Source organism: Diplotaxodon limnothrissa, linkage group LG19, assembly GCF_057381915.1.
Source record: "Diplotaxodon limnothrissa isolate DT_005_m linkage group LG19, D_limnothrissa_male_GT1.1, whole genome shotgun sequence".
Classification (NCBI taxonomy): Eukaryota; Metazoa; Chordata; class Actinopteri; order Cichliformes; family Cichlidae; genus Diplotaxodon; species Diplotaxodon limnothrissa.
In genome coordinates this window covers 29,730,240-29,757,218 of record NC_140614.1, presented here as the reverse complement: position 1 = coordinate 29,757,218, position 26,979 = coordinate 29,730,240, and the positions used below count along the sequence as shown (strand labels likewise).

General features: G+C 42.1%; 2 protein-coding genes across 2 annotated transcripts; one reads left to right on the top strand and one right to left on the bottom strand.

The window, feature by feature from the left end:
- Positions 1–1,211: 1,211 nt before the first annotated feature.
- pkdccb (protein kinase domain containing, cytoplasmic b) lies at positions 1,212–10,143 on the bottom strand. The gene is made up of 7 exons (XM_085343185.1): positions 9,467–10,143; positions 8,602–8,733; positions 6,671–6,942; positions 6,267–6,346; positions 5,854–5,961; positions 2,459–2,635; positions 1,212–2,167 (listed from the first exon to the last, which is right to left on the bottom strand). Exons 1-7 carry the CDS (start codon positions 10,067–10,069, stop codon positions 2,061–2,063), a joined length of 1,479 nt encoding a protein of 492 aa, XP_085199311.1. The 5' UTR covers positions 10,070–10,143; the 3' UTR covers positions 1,212–2,060.
- Positions 10,144–13,396: 3,253 nt separating this feature from the next.
- On the top strand, positions 13,397–25,413 carry disp2 (dispatched RND transporter family member 2). The gene is made up of 10 exons (XM_085343184.1): positions 13,397–13,491; positions 16,999–17,137; positions 17,235–17,488; positions 18,280–18,309; positions 18,437–18,560; positions 19,377–19,492; positions 20,091–20,206; positions 20,960–21,057; positions 21,291–21,449; positions 22,081–25,413. The coding sequence occupies exons 1-10, from the start codon at positions 13,397–13,399 to the stop codon at positions 25,411–25,413; spliced, it is 4,464 nt and encodes a 1,487-aa protein (XP_085199310.1).
- Positions 25,414–26,979: the final 1,566 nt, after the last annotated feature.

The following is a 26,979-nucleotide window of genomic DNA, read 5'->3' as shown; positions in this document are numbered from 1 at the left end:
ATATATTTATGCCCAAAATGCTGGCTTTGAATTATTTGATTATGTGTAAATTTCCCATGGTTTTTTTGTGTGAATAAATAAAACCTTTTACAAAACAGCACACAAATCAAACTGTGATCATTTTTCTTCTGCTCTTCTCTGACTATAAGTCATGTTATGTGTTGGGAAAATTTTCCCACCAGGAAACCAGTCCTTCTAGTTAACGTGGCTTTTGGTTTTGCCTTATCTAATCTGAGTCAGACTCCTTATCTTTATCATCTGGACTCTAATCAGCCGGCTTTGTCCAGACAACAAGGGGCCAACCTAAGGCAAAGACAATTATTTGTAGACAGGGACATGCCCTTTCAAGTCAGTGGCACTGGTATGGCTGAACGGTAAAGACTCACCGCAGAGCTATCTGGAATTTGCTGCTTCCATTTTTGTTTGAGTGGCGTTTTCCGGCGTGACGTAGGCGTGCCTTCTTGAGAAATTAAACAGATTTTTATCGCTTCTTAAACTGTGTGTGTGCATCAACATTCGCGTTTTACCTCAGAAGATAATAGATGAAGAGCCGTTGATGGCATGTGGCAGAGATCTCCTGTTCGTATCACACCAGGTATTTGTTTAACCCTCTCCTAGCATAAACTCAGTAGTTTCTGAATCTGACTTTACAAATCCCTCCACCCTGCAGACCTGCCCTTATCTCAACCTCGCCAGGTTACTTCTGGCAGGCACAGATGGCAGCCCATTCGTGTGCTAACCACAAACTGAGCTCTGATTGTCCTGATGTCTGCCTTTGTCTTACAGTAATGCACCCTCTCTCACCATGAGAAAGGGCTGGCAAGTAAGCCAATTTACATGTATTAATTAAGGCTCATAATGAGCTCAGCGTGGTGGGGCATTAGAATGCATTCTTCTGGTATTATGCAAACTCTGTGGAGCTCCTTTCCTCTGAGCCATTCAGATGGGCTGCAGATAGTGGATGTGGGGGCATGCGAGAAGATAAAGGGCTTAAAAAACACAGAAAACCAGGTCAGCACACACATTCTAGGCCCCCCTCCCCCCACTGAAACACACACGAAGGTGTTAATGAGAAGTAAACAGGCTGTTAGTTGCAGTTACACTGAATACAATAAAAATGCAAATGAACACAACTTAAAAAAAAAACAGTAGAAACATTATATTTATATATCTGTACAAACTAAAAAAAAACTGCACAGTAACAACACGGGAAGTATTAAAAAACAAAAACAAAAAAAAAAACAAATGAATAATTTTTCATTGAAAATAAAAGTATCACCCACAAGGTGCATGAAAGCTGTAATGCACAAACATGTAAGAACAATTACAGTCCATTTAATCATATAAATATTTAGGAATGAAACACTATAACTAAGTGCACAAAAGTATCTAAAGCAAACAAAAAAGACTGCTCTGGAATGGTTTTGATCATCTTTGCTCATTGTTGATGTGTAAACGCTTACATGGTTGTTGCCGTCTCATGCGGCGGTGCAGCTAAGCCAGGGAACCACGAAAATACAGCCACAACCTCTGCGCATTAACATCAAAGTGTATTTGTATAAGAGCTTGTTTTCCTTTCTCATCCTCGGGCTCCAAATGCTCAGCGACTATACTTCTTACCTCTTTGGTTTAAAAAAAATAAATAAAAAAAATCTAGCAACAGGGACTCGACCTCACAGTGAAAGCTGACGCACACGGCAAATAAAGGAAAGGTAAAAAGAAAAAAAAAATGTCAAGGGCATGAGGCTCTCCCTGCTTAATTGTACCTGAAGGGAAATCCCTTTAAATAGTAGCTGGCAGAGGGGAGTGAGCTGGCAGGCAGATCAAACAGTCACAGAGCAAGAAGCCCCATAAATACATGACATTCAGTTGCTGGCTTCAAACGCCTCCTCGTCAGCCTGGTCTCCACGCTGCTCCTGCAGATCCACAGAGCCATGCTGCGTTTGACTTGTTAAACAGGAGGACGCGGTTCTCGAGTGCCACGTCTTGCATCAGTTCCCATCGCCCCGCTGTGTGCCATCTCTTGGTAACTCCCATTTTGACAGAAACTCGCTCGGACGTCAGGCGCTTGATTTTTCGACAACTTTTGTCTTCTTTACATAAACTTCTGACGTCCCATCAGGCACCAAGTGACTGAAGCCACTCCTGAAAGAGGCTAGGAGGCGGCCTACAGAGTAGAAAACAAAGAGAGAGACAGAAAAGCAGATCCACGTTAAACAAACTGGCAACATCAAGAAAGTGACAAGTCCTGACTCGAAAATTTAAACTGTGTATTTAAACTTTAAAAAAGCTTCACTGGAAGATTAAAAGGAGCAGCAATTGTATGCTTAGCACTTCTAGTCATGTGGCAGGTGTGGTTTTGTGGAAAGTCATACAACTAGTGCTTTTCCATGTCTACTTGATAATGGGAGATGGGGAACTATGTACCAGTAGAACCAGTAGAGGAGGCTTTACTAACCTGTCCAAGTCTTCTGCCCCGTCAGAGTGAAGCTGTTGCACTGAGAGTGGGAGTTACAGGTGTACGCTGCCTCTCGGGCACTGTGGACTGACAGCACGCAGCCCTGCTGGCTGTAGGATGGCCAGCAGCGGTACTCCACGTTCCCAGAAGTGCCCATCCCTCGCATCACAGTGTAATCTAACCACAGAAGAAGAGACGCCACTTCAGTACGTGAGGCTGCTGAAAGATTCTGAAATGCTCTCCAGGCATAAACACGGAAGTTTAGTAATCCCTGGAGGGAAAACAAACACGCTGGAGCACTGAAAGAAAAGAATGCTAATGAAAATAAAATAAGGGATCCCTAAATGTAAGACTACGTCTCATAGAAACACAGACTCTGGTTTTGGTTGGGAGATATTTAAAGAACAGATATTCTTATGATAAAAGGACACAAAAATGTTAGTGTGAAAATGTAAATCTACTGCTGGCAGAACAGGATTTAAAATGTGCCGATGGTCTGGAATTACCTCAAAGTGCTGACATACATTATTATGTATTATTTATAATAAACTAGCCAGCGGTAAAGTATTACTTTAAATTATTAATTAATTTGCAATATTTTTCTTAAATGAAAACAATAATTTAGTCGGTAAAATACTATGAAATACTTTTAAAAAATACAAGCCAATGTCTTAATTTCTTTTTATTTATTTTTTTAAACATGGGATCAAAGAACAGAGCTGCCAAGCAGGAATCACAAAATGCTTTTCGCTTGAAAAACGATTTCTTATTTTACTCAACTAACTTATTAGGCGACAAATTGTTTTCAGCAATGTTTTTGTTCGAAATGCCAAAGCAGGACCTTCTGCGTCTGTCATCGTCTCTAATTATGTGTCAAACGTTTCATTTGACACCAGAGATTTTTTGCTCTCTCACACACACACACACACACACACACACACTCTCTCAATCGACCTCATCGTCCACTTTCCAAACATTTGCCGTACATTCATCATTATAATTCTTCCTGTCAGACGTCTTGTGGATCTGGCCTTAAATCATCTGCTACACATTAGCAGGAGCCATGAGAGGAACCCATGCTCACATATGCCTGCACACACACACTTACACACACACAAGAAATGGACAAAAGCCTCGTCTGTGAGCCCGTACGGAGGAGGCTCACTGTTACAAACTGTTAACCTTCCTAAATGGCAGGAGGCGGTGTGTGTGGGGGAGTATTGTTACGAGGAAAAAGACACGAGGATCTGCCTTCTGGCTCTGAGAAAAGGGAACAAGGAGAAGGAGTGTTTGGAGGATCCTTCTCTGGGGAGAAAAAAAAATGAGGCCTGTTGGGGTGGCAGACCTCAGCTGTTAAAGAGACAAAGACATACAAGTCTCAGTGTTTAAGATGAAGAATGGGAGAAAGGACCTCGTTTTCTTTTAATATATAGAATATCATTTAACGGTGAATTTACGGCCCGGCCTATGCGGTCTCTACAGTTCTGTACACAGCTGGATTTATAGTTGCAGCAGTTTTTAGGAAACTACAGTAAATCTTCATCAGGTTTCCCTCCATCACATCAGAGATGATCTCAGCTGCGGACAGCTTACATCCACATTACCTATGAATCTGCATCTGTCAACAATTTCAAATTAAGACTCTGGACCTGATGAGTCTCCCTCCCTCTCACACACACACTATTACACAAGCTTTAGCTCTGTTGCCATTTGGCTTCTTTTATAAAGATAAGTTGGGACTTTGGCTGCAGTTATGTTTTCTCTCTCTTTTTTTAAATTTCCTTTGAGGGAAAACATTTTAATTCATGTGGCTTTTAATATACAATCCCACAATTACTCAGTTTTTCCCCCCTCAGGCTGTTTAATCATTTAAAAAGACAGTTCTGTCAGATAAGTCACATTGGAAATGATTTATTACAGCAGCCGAACAGAGTTTGGTTTCTGTGCTCTGAGCTAAAACGTGTTCCATATAAAATTGGTTAGCGATGAGTAAATATCGCCCCTTGGAGTGTGCAGGTGAGTGTGCTGGGGAGGTGGAGCAGGGTTGAAGCATTAAGGGCACTGACATATGTGAGAGGGTGATGGTAGAAATTTTGCAGCTTAACTACTGCCCCTGCCTCAAACCGGGGAGGGCGTGCTTGGTATATAATGTGAGGAGAGTGCGGCATGTTACATGTGTGCGACAAAAATGCAGCTTTTTTTCCAGTTTGTAAAAATGACTAATTTGGTGAGAACTGGACGAGAAGTTTAATACCTTTTTCATGTTAGTGCAGTGAGCATGCAGCTAACCACCTTAGCTTAGCATCTGGAATAAGGGAAATGTGGAAAAATATGCCCACCAGCCCTTCATATGCTTACTACTCATCTCCCTTTTTGTTAAATCTGTGTAAAATCTGAAGTGTGCAAGCAATCAGGACCGACTTTAAACAAGGAGATTTTTTAAGCTTCGATAAAGCTGGCCATTTCCCCAATATAGGAAATTAGGCTAACCAGATGCTGGTAATTTACTGGATGGAGTTGAATTCTCAACATGATTGAGCCACGAGCTTTATTTCCCCCAATATGTGAAACGGATAAGCCAAGCTGGTGCTGAGCACAGGCTTTTCCTCCACCCACAAATACCTCTGCTTCAGCTAATATGCTGAATTAATAAACACACGCATTTTTTCCCCCCACAGTCTTATCACACACACTCAGCAGCAGCAGCAGCAGTCTCCTGGCACCTCCTTGTTAAGCTGAAACATTCCCTCCCGGTGTCAGCCTCGGCACCAGGGCCTCTTTACCCTGAATCTGTGATTAAATTCACAAAGTGCTGCTATATAAACAGTCCAGCATCTGGGGGGACGGAAAATCTCACCACAGGAACGCAGCCAGTCATTCTGTTATTAATATTTCATACGGCTGAGAGGAGCGGGGCAGGAGGGGGGGCGTGGTGGAAGCGAGTTGGAGAGAAGAAAAGTGAAGGACGTTCAGCGCTTAGGCTGGGCGAACACAGAAACAAGTAGGACAAAGATTTTGAAAAACTGTTTACGTGGCCGTTCTGCACAGCAAAAAGCGAGGAATTTTAAATGTAATGAAGTAAAAAAACACTTCTTTTTAAAATGAACGCCAACTGCACTCTCTAAACAAAAGACATACGAGATTAATCTCACTTTGTTAGTCTCGTCCCCTCATTCCAGCTGCCTAATAAACCTGTCAAAACAGCCCCTTCTTTTTCAGTTTTTTCCCTTCTTAAGTAGAAAATGAAAACACAGGTGTAGACTGTCTGCTTTTCTCTACAAGTAGATTAAAAAAAGCCAAGCATTCTCTTCATGCTCACAAAAAAAAGGAAACAGGTCCACAAGAGAGCCCAGTGTGCTTTTATATAAAGCAGCCTTCATTCCACGAGCGCTTACCTCTGATTATTGATGGAGGCAGGTTCTCCAGGTGTAGGCCAGACTTATAGAGGTGGAGGATGTGTTCAAAGGCCTCCAGCGTCTGATTGATGTCAGCTTTCAGCTCCCCTGGACACACACGCACGCACAATGAATTCAATCTGGTTAAAGATTTAAGTGACTACAGGCATAAAGTCAGGCATTATGGATGTTTTTTTTTTACACTATGCTGTCTACTCCCAGTTGTGTGATCTCAACAAATAACTACTTGTATTCATTACTGCGTTACATGTCATGAAGCATCTTGTCTTGCTCATTAAAAGAAGCACTTAGGCAGAGGCATGTCATTACACGACTGCCGTAATGGAAAGATTTGCCTTCTGATCTTTAGTAGCGAGCGTCCCCCGTCATGTCGGGACGACTCTCATCCTCACCTGTGGCGTTCATGATGCGGTCTACCAGGTGTGTGAGGCTGGGCGGGGCCTGGTGAGGCAGCAGGTAGGTGAAAAAATACCTAAGGTCAGGCAAAGACACTCATTCAGAGAGAGAGAAAGTTGGGCAAGCCCTATCGCATAGCCGTCTCGCTCCGTCTCACACGTAAAGATCGTAAAGCTGTCAAAAAAATCGGAACCATTTTTAAAAGGAAATTGCTCTTTTTCCCCCCCACTGAAACTAACAATGCATTCATTACACTTTCCCCATCAAACTGCAAATTTCCAGCTGCACGTCTCCACTGTCAACACTTTAGGTGTCAGCTTGTTCTATATTTATGCAGTTATCCGTGTAGCCGATGCTCCTCCTATCTATCACGCAGTAAAACTGTCACTTTTTTTTTTACCTGTAGGCGTTGTAAATGTTCCTCTTCTCGTTTAGCCCCTCACACACACCCCGAGCTGAGCAGGGCAGAGTGAAGTTTCTGTGTGGAAACTGGAGAGTGCAGTCTGCGTCTGTGTGACAGGTGGTCTCCTCCGCGCTGGCATCATCCAGGTCCGTGAGCTTCAGCGAGCCGGACACTGTGACAAACTGCCGAGGCTGGAAGTCCAACAGGGCCACGGAGCCCAGAGGCGACTGAGAGAGGAAGTGGAGGAGCCGGACCAGGTCCAGACACACCTGGAGATTAGAAACAACAAAGTCTGATCAGCTGGACTCGTGACAGTGGTGAAATATTGCTCAGGAATATTTCACGTTGGCCTTGAAGCGCTAAATGCATTGTCACTGAAGCCAGTTACGGTTTATAACCAGATAACCGTTGAAGTCATTCATCAAGTATGTACTCAGCTGTCTGACGTGAGAATATGCTTATTTTTTCTTTAATGTTAATATTTGTGATCAAATGTCAAGAAATGTTTTTAAAAAATGTATCAAATACAAATATAATTACAGGCGTCAAAGCTTTTTCTTGATTTTCATATATCATTTTTAGGCGTGTTGCACATGGTTTGGTCTGAAACTGATGAAAAACCAGGCTGCAGTGTTCAGAGTGATTGTTGTGTCATACCAACAAAATCCAAAAATACTACATTTTGTACAATAAAAGAAAAATACTAGATTTTTTTTTTTGCAGAACCTAAAATTTTTTTAACAATGACTTTAAATTTATTTCCATTCTCTCTCTCTCTCATTTTATTTTTTCAACCATAATTTATAATATAAAAAAAAAAAATCATAATCATAAGTAATTATCTTGTTAGTGAAAAATGTCATTTGGCCAACAAAAACCTGTTAAAAATATTATTATTTGACTTGTTTTCAAGTTAAAAACTGACTTGTTTTATCCTCTAAAAACTCAGAACATTGGACAATTTAATTAGGTTTAATTAAATGGCTAAAAATGGTTAAAACTGGAAGCCATGCAAAAGCCTTTCCTTTAAAGACGGCTCACCAACCACATTTGCAAACCATTTCCTGACACTGTTTTTATAGTACTCTTTAAATCCTATAATAAAAACAGAGAGAGAGGGAATAAGTAAGGCTACCAAAAGCAAAATTAAAGCATTAGCCATGTGCTAAAAGTGCATGAAATGCTTCTGTCACACTACAAACATAGCTGCAGTGTTAGGTAATGCTCCGAGTCTCTTGGACGTCGCTTGGTGGAATCGGGGGGAAGGCAAAAACGGGGCTGGCTGAAACCAAACACCCCTGGATTACTGAAGCTTGCACAGATGCGATGTAGCTGAAAGTGGCCAAGCAGCTCAAGGGGAGGGTTATTATGAACTGCTATTTTGGTGATGCAGCAAAAAGTTGCCCACTGTTGAGATGATACGTGCAGAATGCCAAAGTACTTTTTGCCAGTCCAAAAACAAAACATGCATGCTCAGGCATTCCCCCCCCCTTTCCAACCACTCTCCTTTTCAAACACATCCATGCGCGAAGGCGAGCATATCTGAATCCCTGGAGTGTAAATTCAGCCTTTGTTGGCTTCCACTGTGGAGCATACCTGTGATCGGAGGGGGGTTGCGCTAAAGCTGTATGTGTGCATCTAAGAGTGTGTGTCTGGGATGAAATGACATTCCCAGTCATAAGTGGATTAACTCCAGGGCCCATCACGACTCAAAACCTCGGCCTGATCAAATGTACCGAGGGACAGATGCCCGACGTCCAGGAGTTTCCAACATCGGCCTCTGTCATTTTTCAACCTTCACCTTTTCTGCAGACTTGAACAATGGCCTGCACATGCCCTGTGCACAGTAAGTGTGAAACAGATACCTCTAACTTCCCAGTGCGTCTGCAGTGTATGAGATAAATGACAAAACACGCCGTGGTGCTTACTCTGAATCTGTCCTCCCAGGAGCTCTGGAGCAGCTGGATCATCTGGAGAGGGTTCCCCTGCTCCAGAATGACTGTGACTCTTTCGGCCTCGCCTTCTCTTCCTCCTGGGCCCCCAGCACAGTGACCCTTCAGCTGCAGAGTGGAAAATAACTAGGTTAAGCCACAGTACAATAAAGAAAAGCAGGGTAGATCATGCTACTGTTTGTTTTTTACATTTTAATTCAGAGAAAGCAACAGGTTAAAGTCTCTTTAAGGTTTTGAGCAAAGATTGCATACAATGTGTCATCAAGCTCACTCTAGCAGTTATGACTTGTGATAAAAATTTGAAAAATTACATTATAGCCAAGAGAATCCAGCACATCTCTGAAATGAATCAACTGGGCTGTCACACGACTGCAGGACACGAGAAAGAAACCCCTGGGTTTAGCTCAAACTTCTTCTAAATTGGGCTGTAATGGTTTGAGTGAATAAGCGCCAGGGGGTTTCAGATGCAACCATGGATAGTAGAGGAGGACAGAGTCACATTGTCTGCTCTCGCTAAACTGGACCCAAAGGTCAGAGGAGGGTCACCGAATTTAATTTAATTAGATGGGAAGGCCCTGCAGCAACCTTTCACGCAGCTCAGTGTGTGTGAAACAAAGGAAAATGTGAGCTGTAGTACGAGGATTATGGAAAATCTTCACTTTATCCAGTTTCCCCAGCTGGAACGCTCAGAAGTCAACAGTAGCCTCTGAAACTTCATGGCCCTTAAATAAACACCGAGAAAGACGCAGACTAAACGCTGTTTTAGCATTTGAACTCGCAACTTAACAATTTAAACTGATTAAAAAACAAACCCTCAAAGCAGAGGGAGAGGAAACTTTACCTTAATGACGTTCGGATGCTGGAGTCTTTGGAGAAGGACCATTTCTTTCCTCAGCTTGAATGAAACGAGTTCGCGACATCCCCGAGGATCTTTAAAGTCCTCCACGCACTTCCCCATGTCTATGCCCTGCTCGTTGACGAGTTTCAGCGCCACCGGCTCAGATTCCCCGGCTAGATTCACTTTGACAACCAGCTTGGTGTATCCCGATCCGAGGATCTCCACCGCCTGCATGTCGGCTAGGGAATCACAACCCATTTCATCCAGATGCGTTTTCCCGGAGCCAACTGTGATCTCATTCCACAGACTGTAATCCAAAGTCGAGTCACGCTGGGAAAAACTTTCTCCTAACAGTCCCTTTTCATCATCATCACCAACACCAGGTGAAAGCAGCGGAATAATTTCTTTTCGCCTCTCGTTGAGCTGGTGAATCAGCGCCTCGCGGAGCGAGGCTAACTCCTCGTCATCACCAGAAGGTGCGGTGGAAAAGTGCGAGATTCTTGCTCCAAACTGCTGCACGCTGCTGATCAGGAGCGTCACCAGAACTGAAAGAACCACGAAAGCCAGGAGGGCAGCCGCGCGTAAAGAGTTGCCCATCCCGGGCATTTTCACTCTGAGGCACGGCTACAGCTGCCAAGACGCACAGCCGCCGGCGGAGGTAATCGCCCTCTCAAGTGAAAGGGCTCCTGACTTTCTGCAGGAAGGAACGATCGGCTCCTTGTTTCCACCTCCCCGGGAACTCCCTCTAGAGGTGTGTCCTGCCGGCTCGTAACTTTACACCCGCCGGACAGCTTTGCAGGAGAGCTCGACCTCGCGTTGTCACACAGTGTGACTGGTTTTACAGCAGCAGTCATGGAGTTAATCTGAAGAAAGTCATGAAAAGTAATGAAAATATTTACTTAAAAGACACAAGAAAAGAAAACAAGTTGAGAGTATAGAGTATTGAAACGCGTAGATTTTATGTATGGAATGGCACTACTGCATACACCTCAAATAAACAGACAACGCGTAGGGTACTATAGGCTTATTGATTGATTGATTTATTTTCATTATAATGGTAAAAACAATTCAACCACTTACACAATCTGCCCAATAGGTGGCAGCAAAACACCTTTGTGTTCCTACTCACAGAAACAACAACGTGTTAATATCAACTCGACGATGAAAATAAACAGACACGCACTATTTTCTTCTTCGCTCTTTGTTTCCACGCCATATTTTAAGCCATATTTCTGCTTGCATCTCTGTTTTGAGCCGAATGTGTTTGGGCAACAGATCTCGAAACAGCACTGAAGCTTTAATGAAGCGTTTCCCTTCCCGTCCCCGTTCACTGGCAGAAATCTGCCACAGGAAATTACCATGGCTGTCACCTCAGTACCAGCCTCAAGCCAAACCCTCTCATTATACATGTGTGTCTGGTATCCAGTACAAGTCTGTCAGGCTCTGCATTATGTGGGTATTTGTGTGGCTTTCCCCCCACCCCACCCCATTGTGTGTGTGTGTGTGTGTGTGTGTGTGTGTGTGTGTGTGTGTGTGTGAGAGAGAGAGAGAGAGAGAGAGAGAGAGAGAGAGAGAAAGAAAGTGAGTGTGTGTGTGTGTGTGTGTGTGTGTGTGTGAGTGTGTGTGTGTGTGTGTGTGTGTGTGTTTGTGGCATGCTGAGCAGTTAAACAGTAAGTTAATCAGTGCCTGAAGTCAACAAGGCATTAGCAATGTCAGCTGCCACACAGGTGGATCAGAAAACTCCACGCCAGCGGGCTTTTGTTCAATGTGAGGCCAGCGATTCACAAACACAAACCTGAACACTAAGTTTTTAAAGACAGATCTTAAGTCAGATCAGATTTAAACAGCCACACCCCTCATCTATGACTTTCACAGTTTGTTTAACCTAGTATGAATCAGTGCTGACCATCATGAATCACTTATAACAGACATAAATTGGGCCACGCTTTCAGATTTAAAGCCGTAAAACGAGACTTTTCATCTCTCCTACAAAACTTTCTCACAGCCTCCTTTTCTTGATCTTTGGCTTTCTTTCAATAAATTATTCCCTTCTCCCCTCTCAGTGGTGGCCTCTCACAGACAAGCACCCACTGCCATGATTCATATTTATAACCAGATCCAGACCAGCGGCCGCCTCATTAGCACACTTTCACACAGGTCTGCTGTGTCACAGTCACTCCTTTCTTTTTAGTCTGCTGTGCTTTGGCTAGTTCTCTTCTCTTCTCTTCTCTTCTCTTCTCTTCTCTTCTCTTCTCTTCTCTTCTCTTCTCTTCTCTTCTCTCTAATCAATAACAGCTCCACAGACTGAGGTATGTAAAATCCACACCAAATAATGATTTTTACATTCTACACAACGTATATAGCTGCACTTCCTACTTACTCAGCTATGATTATTCTTATTTAGGAAGTCTTCATTTGCAAAAGTCTTCAGGATTTTATGGCACACTAATCAGGATGACCTGGTGCAGGTTATTCTGCTAACAGTGTGTAATGATGATAGAGCAAAGCCGGTGAGTCCTTTACGGGCAACAACACAGATAATTAAAAGAACACCAGGTCAAAAACCAGACCTATAAATTGAGCTATTGTCTTGAATTGTTGTTATAAGACTTAATTGAGAGTTGTGAAAGAGGAGCTCTAGATGGATGTTTCTTCTTAACTTTAAGGAAGTAAATAGGGTTCAACTGGTAAACGTCTTTAGAGCAGTATCATAGTGTTGAATTGTTATTGTCAAAGACAAAGGAAGACAGACATTTTCCTGCTATTCTGAACAAAAATCCTAATTTCATTTTTAACTTTTGGGCCAGATGCTGAAACTGAATCTTAAAAGAGAGTCAGGTATCAAGCAAAATACCTTCCAGGTATTTGAAAGACTCCACGAGACTGATATGAAGATAATTTAAAGGACAGACAGAGTCACAGGTTTATTTAAACCGAACCTAAAAGTAGGAGATAAGCCTAATCTTTAGGAATATTATTCACATGTATTTATTTCTTTTTAATTTCAGTGATAATGATTGCATACGTTATGCCACAACGCTTTTCTTTCATTCCGATGAGGCATAAACATCTGGATGTTTTAATAATTCATTATTTGGAGCAATTTGATACATCAAGTTAGCATTGGTATCAAACCACTAAAAGAGATTTCACAAAATCTGGCAAGAATGAAAGGTGCTGTTATTAACGGCTAATTACTGATCTATGAATCATCACTCTCCCAAATGGTATTAATGTAACCGCTGGTTACAAACCTCTTCATACATAATTTATGAAAGCATCCTTGATTACTGTAATGCAGCAAAGACAATGAAGGGACAGGGCTTAAATCTTTTTTATACATTCTAACTGACTGGTGCAATTTCCACTTACATTTCTAGTAAAAACATGCATTTAAGTGTTTTCCTCTAACTAAAGCACGTCATTATTTAAAATTAATGAATAATGTACTGATTGTCTTAGTCCCTTCTTTTTAAATCGTTAAGGAGGAGAGTATTTCACCCGGCGGTGATTTATGCTCAGCTTTGCTGTGATCAGCAGCAGTTAGCTATTGTTTTAATTGAGTGCAGCATCTCTGCCTGTGCACCTTCATAATGAGCAGCTGTAGCTCCTGTCTGAGCCGCTTAATCAGCCACCGAGGCTCACCACCCTTCACTCGGTCGGTGCTCCAGCACCGCGGCCAGTTGGACAGCGACCATACAGCCTCCTCAGCATCACCGGGGCTCCGCCAATCAGAGCGCAGCTCGGGGCAGATTAACCCAAACAGCCCTAGTGCTGCTCTGTAGTAGAAGCCCCAGAAACAAGCATTTGATCCTCGTGGACTCAGTCCTGGCAGATAGAAAATTAACCGTTTAGTTAACCCGATCTGATATTAGAAGGGATTTATATATTTTTTTTAAATAATCAGAAAGAAAAAGGCGGATCGGGAGGAGGATGGATGCTTGCTCAATAATAGGAGAAAGCACGGACGCGATAGTAATGGTTGATTCTCCTGTAGATGAAAAGGAAATTCGGGAGGCTTGTAAAAGGTGGGTTGTTGTTTTTTCTTTCTTGTTTGTGGAAACGTCCAAAAGCTTACTGTGTAACTTGATCAGTAGCGAAAATGAATGGATGTTAAAAGCAGACATCAAGGTGTGTGTGTGTTTTTTTACCCCCCTGGCTGCTGCTAGTTTCGCTGAATGGTGGGTTACTGAACCCAGCTGTTTCTGCTGTAGACAGTGGGAACAGTACACGACAGGATTCCTGCTGCTGCTGTTGTTGTTCTTGTGTTTCAACATTACTGCAACAACATATATGCTGCTGTCTTAGTTTTAAGAATTTATATTGAATCACTGCGTTTTCAGTGATAGCACACTCCATATAAGTGCTTTATGATACTCAGAGCTAGTACCCTGAGTGCCTACTTTAATTTACCACCATACAAAAGACCGTTCCCTTTCTGCTTCTGACAGATTTGCAGGATTCAGTGAGCAGCTCATAAATAGTTGGCTGGAGCTCTTTGCGATCTGTTCAGTGTCATCCTGCTGCTTTAGTCAAACTGCTTCTTTGGGTCACTGATGTCACCCTGTCACTCACTTTGTTCTCAGCTTGTAAAAAAATCTAATGGATAAGAGGCTTCAAACATGAAAGCAGGGCTGGAAACAGCTGAGACCTGTCACCCTTCAGCTCAGCAACAGGCCACATTATTAGTATTATTATTATTATTATTTCTCTCTCCATGAACACTCCTCACTTGGTTTTGTCACCTATATGCAGAGACAGAGCATCACATTTTTACTCTAATGATACCTCAGGCTTTTAAAGGTTAACAGTCAGCACTCTGCATACAGAGTGTGCTTTTGCACAGTTCTTCAGCGTGTCTATATGCGTGATTTTCAGGTTAGGAAATTTTGAGAGACATGACATTGACTGACATCCAGACAGTTGATGCACGAAGCGTGCTGTAGACAAGAAAACAGACAAAGATCTAAAGGGAAATGTTTGGAGAGAGAGACAGAAAGTACAGCTGACAGCCTTTAAGCCTTAGAGGGGCCACCTTTGAACAACTTTAAGGTGATTTTATACACTCAGTTTCCAACTCAATATCACACACTCAGCAGTCATATGAAGGACTGTACAGAAGCGCAAACCTGATTTGTGCTTCTTTTCCACTTCATTCAGAGGGCGAAACATTACAATTTCAACTCTACGTTTTAAAAAAAATTAACATGATAAATTTGAAGCTTGAAAAATTAATAAACTCTAATTTAAACTATTCATTCGTATGTCATTGTAATGGAAGTCTAATAACAGCCCAGAAATACCCAGCACCTTCCTCAAGTCACAGTTATCAGTTTTTGCTGAAACTGCTTGGTGCTGGCTGTATTTTCCGATGAGTCTGAGATGTAATAATAAGAGGGGTTTCTAATAATTAATGACATGGTCTAGCATCACTGATTATTTATAGTTGTTATATGAGACTTCATTATTTTAAGAGGACTAATAATCTGGCAACAGAGTGTGTGCACGGTGAAAAACGAGCAGCTTTTGTTTCAGCTGTGCACTCTGCTGTTCTGATGTAAACTCTGATTTATGAGGTCATTTTGATTTCAGGGCACGCTGCCAGTTTCCCATTTTTGTCCTAGGTGTCGGGAGTAGCTTGGTGACACCTTTTTGGATGTATTTTTGTATTCGTCCGCTGAATTATTGATAAGCTCCAGAATTGAATTCCTTTGTTAGTGTGTTTGCCTGGGTTGGCCAGCTCTGTGGAAACCATTAAGATGAAAACTCAGGGTCAAACACTGATATCCCACACCCTGTGGTCAAGAGGCAGCCAGGCAGTGTCTCCTAGTATCTTTAATTATATTCCTGCATCAATTCTAAGCTGTAGTGAAACACTGGATGGACTGAGTTTCTTGTGATTACAGTGAAAATAAAGTATTTACACTCTGAAGTAGCTTCATTTTGTTTGTTTATTCACTCACGTCAGCGTCTAAATAGGTCAAACTAGTAGATGAACAAATGCTTTGCGATTAAGAGCTTCTGAGGACTTTGCGGGGTATTTATTATTTAGGTCATAACACAATTTTATTGTAACATGAAGACAAAACTCTGAGGTTTTCTTCTTCACTTGGCTCCACTAATAAACTCCATAATCCCTCTGCTTATGTTTACCAATTCAGCAGACTGCTCATCATCATTTGTTCTCCTTATTATGAGATGCAAATAAAACCTTGTGAGGTCAATTAAGCTCTGTTGACTTACTCTGTCGCCATGGTGACTAGGCAGGAAGTGCGGTTGCATCCAGTCTTGCGTGGAAAAACAAGCATGTGGTTGACTTTAAGGAGCTCATGCCCACTTTCCTGAGCTACAGCCAAAGGAATACGCAGCTATCCTGTTAGGTCTCTTTATTTTCTGTTGTTTTTATGTAACGTAATTTTGGGGGTAGAAAGTGAAATAAAACTAAATGAATGAATGATTTTAAGGACATGTGATAGAGGAGGAATGGAATATAAAACAAGAGTCTACAGCCACACTGTGTAATTAGTTTAGTTGTTGTTTTTTGTGAACACTGTCTTTATATTTCATGACAATCCATAGAATAACACAGAGCATTAGTGCAGGCAGGCTATAAGGTCAAGCACAGCCAAGAATCCCATTACAAGACGCTTTGCAACCCACTTTTTTCCTAGCTACTCCTTTTTTTTCATGAGTCTAAGTTAATCCCTATCATCTCTGTCATTGTCCATTGTCATTACAGCCTGCTCTGTTCTGCTTTGCTTTGTAGTCAGGCCTTGCTGCTGGGGAGGTCCCAGATTAGAACCATGATGCCCAATAAAAATAGAAATGGAAAGAAAAGAAAAAAAAAGTGGCTTAAGTGAATGTCATTGAAAAAAACTCAAAGGATCACGGAAGTCAGTAGGACTCATCTTCAGGGAACTAAACAAGCGGACATGTGAGCCTTTCCATAACTGTGTGGGCTAAAGTGGTGAATGCAATAAACCGACACAGCTATCCACAGAAGAATGCTTTTAACATGACCAAAGACAGACAGTTTTCACAAGAGCTGCAAAATGAGAAAAATATAAAAACAACTACTGAATGCTGCCGTTAGCCACGAACCATCCCTCAGTCTTGTCTTGTGTGCCATCCTAAATAACCACCTACCCCAATGATGGTGACATGAAGTGAAAAAAGTCTCACTCTCTCGCTCATTCTCGATTCCTTCTCCTTCCTCCTACCTTCTGTTTTAATTGGCCCTTCTTCCTTCCAGTGGCTACAGCATGTTATCCAGAAATCCATTCCTTACCTCATTAGCTCAGCTGGGCTGCTCAATTCGCCGTTGAAAATCAGATGAAGTAAGGCAAGAAGTGCATTCAAGAAACTGAGTTGTCAGTCATTGTTTACAAGCTGAACTTTTGCACCTTCATTTGAAAAGAGCTGCTGCTTCTTTCACTGCTACCACTGTCAATCATATCCTCTCTCCTGTTAATATATTTCCATATTTTTATATTTTCATTGTCTTCCTCTTCTCCCCATCCGACGTCTCTCCTTAGTGAGATCCCGACAGTTTCTCTGTGCCCCCCTGACAGCTCTGCTGAGGCCCAGTTGACTGTCATCCAGCCTGAAGGGGAGCTATGTGACAGCTGCAGCAGCCTTGGCAGACCCTCTTCTTCCTTTCAGCTCTATCACCAAGTATACCTTAGCATATATAGGGATGCATTAAATAAGGTGGTGGATTTGGAAGGCAGTGACATCAACAGTCATATTGTTATCTTCCTTCCTCCTTTAGGTTCCCCAGAGTCCCCAGCTTCTAAAATGTCCACACTGCAGTCACTGTGGGCCAATCAAATCAAATGCCTGCCACAGCTGTCATTCAAACACCAGCGTTCCTAATGATGAAGGAGGAATTGTTGTAAAAGTGGGACACAGCTGTGGTTCTGCCCATCAGTCATCCTGCCATGGACCGGTGAGATGTCACTGGCTGCACGGGTCAAATGAAGGTGGGACACAGAAACCAAAGCAGCAACATGTGGTGACAGTAAGGTGTGTTTTGGAAAATATACTTTGGCTTTTTTTGGCTGTTTTACCTGAAAGTAGATAGTTCAAAAGTCATTGTCTGCATTTCAATTTTTTGTGTGTGTATTCAACAAACTGGAGAATTAAAGAGCTTCAGTGGTGCCGACAGTCGGATTTGATTACATTAAAGAAAAAAAAAAAGAGAGACAAATCTGCTGTTTCGTTCCTTTTCGGCTTACTTGTGCTTGGCCATAGCTTCATACTTAATACATGTCTCAACTACCTTGTGGGAAGAGGTCAAAAGTCACATTTATTTATATGACACATTTAAAACAATAGAGTTGACCAAAGCACTGTACATTAAAAGCATATTGCCCCAAGAAAACTACACTGAAATCCAGAAAAAATTGAAAGCAATACATAACATTAAAGGACAATAAATAAAATAAGATAACAATAAAATGAAATCAAAATAAAAACAGACCATAAAATGCAATCCTTTAAGTGGATGTCACACTGCCAAGGAGAATAAATGTGTTTTTAATAAAGATTTAAATGTGTACCGCCGGAGCTGTGTGGATATGAAGATAGGTAGATTATCCCATTGATGTGTTGCTGATTCTGCAAAAGCTCGATCACCTCTCTGTTTTAATCTGGTTTTAGGCTTGTGTAAGAGCTGCTGGTTAGATGAGGTCAGAGCTCTTATAGAAGAAAATGAATCAACAAATTTGCTTGTTTTTTCCCACATGTGCACAGAGTCATTATAATGATAATAATTATTTTTTTTGTTACTGATAACAGTTTTCTTTTGTGAACAGGGATGGGGGACTGTACTGTATCCTTAGAAAGTAAGTGTGAAAACCCTTTTTTATCTTAAAAGCCCAAAAGTACTGCAGGTCTCTCTTAATTTCATCATGATGATTCTCTTTTCTTCAGCGACACAGCCTGATTCTTTTGCGGTATTTTATTTAACAGTTATTCCCAGGTGATAGTGGACTACCCGTTGGTGGTTCTGATTGGTTGTGCTGTGCTGTTGCTGGGATGCTCACTGGCTGCATTCTTGATTGGCCCACTGCCAGACTTCTCTGACCCATTACTGGTTAGTCTCAAATACATGTGCACACTCACAAATTTTAATATTCATTAAATGCATTCCCTAGCTCCAACTGTGACTTCATGATCTATGCCTTCCCCATTGCTAGTAGTCTCTTCCAGAGTGTACATCCTTTATGTCAAAATTTAGTCAGAGAAGGCCCCCATGGTTTGCTTTACAATTGGTTTAAAGTCCCCACTGGGCCATGAAAACAAGAACACTCAAGCCTGTACACACAAGCAATCTTCAAATTTTAATCCTAATTTTCTTGCTGCAGCACATGTATCTCTACTGTCAGGTTCTGTTAAATCAACAACACAAACATCCTTCACCACCTTAGGCTGAGTGTGGTTAATTACTGTTCTGCTAATGACTCATGATTTCAGCCATATCCTTTTAGTTCAGTCTAATCTCAGATTCAATGAGCCGCTCTGAATTAGATCACACTTGCTGTCATCTTAATTAAATACACCTTCTCACCTTTGAGATGCATGTTTACAGGATAAACACTGATTAAGAAATCATTCTCAAGTCTCAACAAGCGACTCACAACAATGAATCATGAACGGCAAAGCTAAAAATGATTTACATAAGAAAAGAAGTACGATTATGCCAATGATAAGAGTGCTGCTTTCTTTTTATAAACACCACTCAGTAAAAATATAAGCAAATACAGGCTGCGTATATACATGTTTATTAGACAGCATTTAATTTGCTTGATGCTGATTATATCAGTGGATGCATTTTGTTAAATGGTAACAGCATCTGTACTGCCTTTCACTGTGATGTCTGCTTGTGTTTGAAAGTGCTCTCTTTCTACAGGGCTTTCAGCCACGAGGAACATACATCGGAGTTCGCATGTCGAGCTTGTCCAAGCTGCAGGAGAACACTGGCCCTGGGAAAAAACTGTCTCTTTTACCACAGCAGCTCAGTAAAAGGTCAGCAGAAGGTTTTCGCGGAGTGAAGCACAGACTGCACCACTGACAGACGCACAGATGTGCTGCTGTAGAAATGGATTTGAGCAACCTGAAGACTGATAACATATTATTATAATTACTTGCAGTAAAAGCTTTGGCAATAGTGACTGTATGCAGACACACTACACACAGTCATTACAAAAAGAATGCACACCCTCTTTCAAGTTCTGGTTTCTGTATTGGGAAATAATAAAACAATAATTAATTTGGGCCTTACTAAGTTGTGTTGGATCCTTAAGGTAGAGTACAACCTGAACAGTGTGTAACACAGGGCTAACACAGAGTGGTAGACAACCATTCACACTCTCACATCTACCTCTTATGGAAGTTTATGGAAGAGAAATCCAAGACAGAGGAAGACTGAATGTTGGACTTTAACTGAATCCTAACTTTGCAGTATTCCCACAGAGTTTATAAATAAGCAGCATGAATAATAATGGAAAAACAAACAGCTAGTGTCTATTGTGCTTATCCCAAGTGCTAAAAAAATATTGCAAATTAAAAAAATGTTAAAATCAAAATGCTAAAAAGGGCATCTGTCTGGTTTTATATGTGTTAGATTTGGAGGAACTATCAGCAGAGAAAGTAGCAGTGGCCACGACACCTCCAAAGCTCGAATGAAAAGGATGCTGGCCAGGGACTCCACTCTAGACACCTTCCTCTGCGATTCTCCAGGTGAGAAAACCCTGATCAGTTTAAGCTTTTCAGTAAAATAAACTTTTATGTTTTTAAAACTTAAACAAATGAAATCTCGTTGTTTTCACACTGTAGATCTACAAGGGTTAAGAGTAATATGTATCTATGCTGGCCATGACAAACTAAACATTAGAAAATTAAAAGGAGATAACTATGCATATGTGAATGCAGCCGATTCATTTCAATTTAATCCACCTCTATAAACTGTATTTAAAAACTGTGAATGTTGGGAAAAACACTGGAGCTTAGTAAAGAGTCATTAGTGGTCTCTGCAAACTTAGAATGAAAGACATAAACAACATAAAAGTGACCACTTAAATACAAGTTCACAAAGAAAAGTTGCAGATCAAAGAAGTTTTTTGAGAGCTATTCTTTGGGAATGGTATTCCTGATTTTCTTCTTTAAGCTCTGCTTTGATATAGTTTTCTGTTAGATCAAAGACTTCTTTTTAAAATACGGAAAGCTCCCTAAATAGATTTATTAGCAATCCCAAGCCCTAGGTTTGCATTTTATTGAAGTTGGCTAATTTCTATTCACATCCAACACTGACGCCAGGATAAAACACACAAAATATGTAGTTTGCTTGCTTTCATCCCTAAGGATTCATACCTCAGAGCCCTTGACAAGGGTCTGCAAACATTCTGAGCATTTCTGACCACCCCTGTGAACTGAGGAATCACGGCTGGTCATCTTGTTCCTGTATGGAGACTCCATCTGTCTCTCTCCACACAGGCGAGCGTTTTGCCCAGCTGGTGTTTCGATCAGAAAACTCAGCCAGTCTCTGGAGTCTGAAGGCGATCCACGCCATGTGTGAGATGGAACAATCCAGGGTTCGTCATGTTCTACTCACTCCTCTCTGTCAACTTTGCTGAAACATTTAGTCATCGTCTCCTCTCTCTCTCACTTTTTCAGTTTAATACAGTGGCTGTGTTCCACATTTTAATCCATCTCCTCCAATAAAAATCACTCTACATCATCTTGTGTGAAATTAGTTCTTTTTTTTTATGAAATAGCTTTAAATCTGGGCATGCATTCAAAAAAACCTTTGCCTCCTTTGAAACAGATTCGCTCCCAGGCCCAGTTCCAGGACCTGTGCCAGCAGCATGTGAGGGTGAAGGCTGAGGGAATGTCCAAGAGCGGCTGTTGTCCAAGCTGGTCTCTGGGGAATTACTTGGCAGTCCTTACTAATGCCTCCCGCTGCCTCAGCCTCACCTCACAGCAAGTACTGAAGCTTTCTTCTCATTTTCAAAATTATAAAACAAAACAAAATAAAACAGGCAAAGGGATATCAGCTCATCAGACCAGTCCTTTTTATTTTGTAAATTGTACTTTGTAGGTGGATGTCTTGTCACGTTCAAGAAGACATTTGAAAACCTGATCTTGTCCTCAGAGTTGTTTGGTAAAGTAACCCAAGCAGAAAGTTGACCATTACAAGCTTTTAACTGCACCTCCAGTCATAATGAGCAAAAATCAAATTAAACCACGTTCAGTTTAAATATACTGTGTGTGAAATCTCACCTTTAGATGTCAGTAGATTCCAATCAAGTGCATAATTGTAGCTACGGAGGCCACTGCAGGGCAAACAACTCTGGCTGCTGTTCGTCTGTAGTGAGTGTAGTTGGTCAGTCGACTGTTGTCCAACTGAGGACATCAGCTGGTAAAGCATTATTATGCAGATATCCCTGTGACGTGGCATTTAATTTTCTTTCAGAAATAAAATGTGCTTATTTTACAAAAGGTTAAAGGAGCATGGATATGTGTGAGCAATGCAAACTCAGTAAGCACTTAATTATACCTCAGTTCTGTTGTGTTATCTTGTGGTTTTATTTTCCATTGTCTTTCTCTCATACCAGGTTTCTGAGTCTCTGAACCTTCTGCGGAAATGTGCGCCATACTATCATGAAGGACATCTAGTTGAAGCCTGTGCCCAGAGACCCAAACATGGCAGCTGTTCCTCGGTTCCCTCCCGCTGCAAACAATCCCGCGTGGTGTTTCAAATCCTGCACTTTCTGGTTGACAAAGACTTTCTTGGACCGCAGACTGTTGAATACCAAATTCCCACACTGAAGTACAGTCTTCTTTTCCTACCTGTAGACAAAGGAGAACATATGATGGAGATATACATGAATAGCCTTGAAGGCAGGGATCTAACCTACAATAATACGACTATTACTGGCATAGACTTTGGCATTAAGCAGGCTCTGTTTGAGTATTACCTGACAAGAGATTCAGTTTACCCTTTCCTAGCTGTTGTATCACTTCTGTTCACTATGGCTCTATACCTCCACTCGCTCTTCATAGTAGCGCTATCTGTAATAGCAATCACCGGCTCCCTTCTAACATCCTATTTTTTCTACAAAGTAGCATTTCGTCTGACTTTCTTTCCTCTGGTCAACCTGTCAGCAGCTCTTATTCTCTTGGGAAGCTGCTCCAATCAGGTTTTCATCTTTACTGACTTTTGGAATCTGCAGCTATCCCAAAATCCTTCAGCTTCCCTGGAAAAGAGAGTAAACAGAGCTTTGCAGGAAGTAGGCTATTTGATTTTAGCATCAGGGCTGACCTCCAGTGCAGCTTTTTTCTCTGGTTATCTCAGCAGCATCACAGCAATCAGATGCTTCTCCATTTATCTCGGAACTGCCTCTGTAATCAGCTCCCTCTTGGCATTGGTGTGGCTGCCGTGTTCGTTCATTCTGCGTGAGCGCTACACAAAAATGTCTTCTGCATCTGCGGCAGCGCAAGGATGGAACCCCTGCTGCTCCAAAAGCACTGGTGGCTTTTGGGACACGAGTTCACGCAAGAGATGCCTCTTCAGCCTTGGGCAGAAGCTGAGAGAATTAAATCGTGGTCTCACTGACACCTCCAATTTATTATTTCTGAAAATCCTGCCCTGTGGAGTTGTAAAGTTTAGATACATTTGGGTTTGCTGGTTTGCAGTGCTCGCTGCTGGAGGCATGTACATGTCATGCATAGACCCGGGCATGAAGCTGCCAGCTCTTGAGAGCAGGGTCACCCAACTGTTCCGCTCCAGTCACCCATTTGAGCGATATGACGCAGAGTACCATCACATGTTCATGTTTGAGAGGCAGAGAAATGGAGAGGATAAGCCTGTTACGTTGTTGCTTGTTTGGGGCATCAAACCGACTGACAACGGAGACCACTTTAACCCAAGAAGCAATGGCTCTTTAGTTCTTGACCCTGACTTTAACATGAGCCGACCTGATGCTCAGGTTTGGTTGCGGGAGCTGTGTGGACGGGTTCAGAACCAAAGCTTTCACTCTCCTTCATCACCTGAAGATAAAGATGCAATGACAGATAATATCTGCCTCGTAGAGCAGCTAATACACTGGATATCTGTCAGGAGGTGCTCAGAGAGCGATGACGCCCTTCATTTCTGCTGTAATGACATCCCATTCCCCTACCCTCCCAGCGTTTTTGAGAACTGCCTAAGCATGATGCTGGCAGAGAGGTATGCCGAGGGCCATCTGGCACACAGCGGAGGGGTGTACTTCCAGCCAGATGGCAGGGTTGCTGCCCTCGTGCTGGCATTCAAAACTACATACTTCTACAGCTTCAACTTTAGCAGAACCAGTGTTTTTTACAGAGAAATCCTGACATGGTTTAACAGAGAGATATCAGGAGCACCACAAGGGCTGGAGAACGGCTGGTTCATCAGTCAGCTGTCTCTTTTTGACCTGCAGCAGTCTTTAAGCTCAGAGACTCTAGTAGTAGCTGGCTTTTCAGTAGCACTCACATGTGCTTTGCTTCTTTTAACCACATGGAATATTCCACTGAGCATATATGGAACAATAGCTGTAGGAGGCAGTGTGTTTGTCACTGTCGGCCTCCTTGTTCTTCTTGAATGGCAGCTGTGTGGCACAGAGGCTCTGTTTATATCATCTGCCGCAGGGCTGTCAGTCGATTTTATTGCCAACTATTGCATATCCTACAGCTTAGCTCCACATTCAGATAAAATTGGGAAAGTAGCACATGCCACTAAAAGGATGGGATGTCCTGTAGCAATAGTTTCTGGTGCTTTTTTCTTCATAGGGATCATCATGTTACCTGCCACGGCCTTGTTCTTCAGAAAGCTTGGGATTTTTCTGTTTTTGGTCAAATGTGTAGCGTGTGGATTTGCAACCTTCTTTTTCCAGTCCCTGTGCTGTTTTTGTGGACCCCAGAAAAACTGTGGAATGATCACGCTGCCGTGTTTTTCCGACCAAACGGACGGTATGCTTTCTTCTTGTTCTGATCCTGGCTCTTTGTCGACTTCTGCGGCTAACGGGGCATTTGGTAAATCTAGAGTGAGGAGGAGTTATGACAAAGAAGCAGGCGGTTATCTCTATCCCAACCATCGTCAGCACAGGCAGAAACAGACTGCAGGAAGTGGCTGCGGGAATCGAGGGCCCGAGCAGTACGAGCTGCAGCCATTGGCCTATCGCCTGAGTGACAGCTTTGAGAACAGCACCTGCACCAGTAAACTGTCAAACCGGCCCTCTGTGCTTTCTGATGAGATTGAGTACTGTGAGGGAGATGTGGCAAGGAATACCATGGATGGGGAGAGTGAGGAGACATGTAGCCATCAACAGAAAATCTGCCAACCACCACCAGCCGTCCAGACCTCATCTCCTTACAAAGAAAACACTCTATGCCCACCAGGCCTGGCTGAAGAAGATGTAGCTAAGGACAAGTTGCTGTGTAAAACCTGCAGGAGTCAGTCTGTCAGGGTGAAACACTGGAGCAATACATCATCCTCATCATCAAGCATGGAGGAGACCATCATCAGCCATACACTGGAGACTACTGACCAGTCATCACTCTGCAAGGATGAAAATACCTTAGGGGAGAGGTGCTGTCACCCTCATCGCTCACATAAAGGACGTCACCTCTCCCTGTCTCAGAGCTCCTGTGAGGGTCTGGAGGAGTCCTGCGAAACGTGCCTCAGTGACATCGAACCAGGATCTTCGAACACACAGCAGCAAGAAGGAGAGGCGGAGGTCCACTTACAGCCAGGACACCTTAATGGGAGGAGAGATGCACTTCGTCTCTCACTGAAAGAAATCGTTTATGAGACTTGTGGCAAGCGTCGCACCAGCCACAGCGAGGAAGTGGTGATTTTACCCAACAGTAAGCCAGACTTACCAGATGTTTGGATAAAGAGAGACGGACAGCGGGAAGATACTTGTTAAAGAAAGCTGGAGAAAATCTTGAAAACACTGTGGATCTGACTCTTAATTTATACATATAAAAAAATTAAAACCAAAACAACTGAACTTATACAATCGCAGTTGATGAAAAAGGAGCATACATTGTTACATTTGTATATTACACAAAGGAAATACAAGCCAACTGCAAATGTAACACGACAGCATGTTTGTCCAGTCTTGTTTCATCGTTTGTTACAAATGAGGTCAGAGCATGAGCGTGTCTTCAGCTAAAGGTTAAAACTGAAAGCATGACAGCAAAAGATGAAGCTTTCTATCCAGCCACAGTTTTAAACAAATGCCACATTTGAATATTAACTGCAGCTCGTCATCGACACAGAAACTATCCGAGTGCTGCACCTGCTGCCTGCAGAACTTACTTTGTGCCTGGAACTTTTTAACTTCTGAACCTGGACGCTCTGCACAGACTGGGTTTCTCCAAGCTGGGATTGACCCCTATGAGCCATATGCACTCATAGATTTAAATGTGAGATATAAAGAGACAGAGCTGCGTGGGGTGTGCCTGCGCGCAAAGCCGCAAACAGTTTATGAGCATGACTCAATCATTATCACGTTTAGAGAAGCAGACAACTGTCAGTGGGTTCTGCACTCTGTGGGGATAACATGTACAGTATGTCTTTTGTGATGATAATGTAGAGAATCACTAACCTACAGTTCGCAGTGTGTATCATGTGTGGTGTCTTGGCTTGCTTTTAATGTTTCACTTTCAAATTAACGGTCATGCTGTTTATTCTAGTGTCAGTGCCAAAACAATGTAATGTTCACTCGTGCTGATTTCCAAGGGGCAAAGTGGTGTCTAACAGACTTAACACTAAGGTTTATACACTTAAGGTGCATACTATTCAGGATCCACAGATGTCAGTAAGCCTTAGCAGAATTAGGAGGAGCTTGAATTTCTGTTTTAAATGCAGTAATTGTACCATCACAAGCAGCTGCATCAACAGTCAATTTCCCATACAGATCTGGCTGCAGTATTAAGAGAAACTCCTGACAGGCGACCTTTATCCACACTGCAAAGCATTTAACAGTATTTATGACATGAACAGCATGTGTCAAATGTCTTTCAAACGGTTGTTTCAAAGCAGCTGAAATTTTGTGATGTGCAAAAAAAAAAAAAAAAAAGTGTCCTAAGAGTAAAATTTTATATGTTTATGGTCCTTTATATGTATAAAACAAAGAAGTATTGAAGGTGCAGTGGCTGTGATTCAGCGAGGACCTTAAGAAGAAAGATTTGCCATAAAATGTGCCTATGAGCGAGGTTATTTTCAAGACTTTTCATTGCAGAGGTGTTATCTTGACTGTATAATCAAACGTCTTTAACCAGCCTTCACTTTGGGTCACTCAGCAGAATAACCTTGCCTTATAGACAAAGGTAATCAATCACAGGCTTTCTATAAACAAAAAGATAAAGGTCACCACCACTCTTATTTATAGCTGTCAATGTTGATTTTTCACAAAAATGAAATAAAACATTTTATTTTCCTGCAGACTGGCTTTCGATTTATTTCAAATGTTCGCTGTGGTACAAGA

Bases quoted from the DNA above. Each gene is read 5' to 3' on its own strand.
- pkdccb (XM_085343185.1), bottom strand. From the start codon at position 10,069: ATGCCCGGGATGGGCAACTCTTTACGCGCGGCTGCCCTCCTGGCTTTC. The intron at 5,962-6,266 runs GTGAGGATGAGA...GTGTGTGTCCAG, and splicing joins CCGCATCATGAACGCCACAG to GGGAGCTGAAAGCTGACATC. The intron at 2,636-5,853 runs GTAAGCGCTCGT...TTCTGTGGTTAG, and splicing joins GCCTCCATCAATAATCAGAG to ATTACACTGTGATGCGAGGG.
- disp2 (XM_085343184.1), top strand. From the start codon at position 13,397: ATGGATGCTTGCTCAATAATAGGAGAAAGCACGGACGCGATAGTAATG. The intron at 17,489-18,279 runs GTGTGTTTTGGA...TTTTGTGAACAG, and splicing joins CAACATGTGGTGACAGTAAG to GGATGGGGGACTGTACTGTA. The intron at 18,310-18,436 runs GTAAGTGTGAAA...TTTATTTAACAG, and splicing joins CTGTACTGTATCCTTAGAAA to TTATTCCCAGGTGATAGTGG.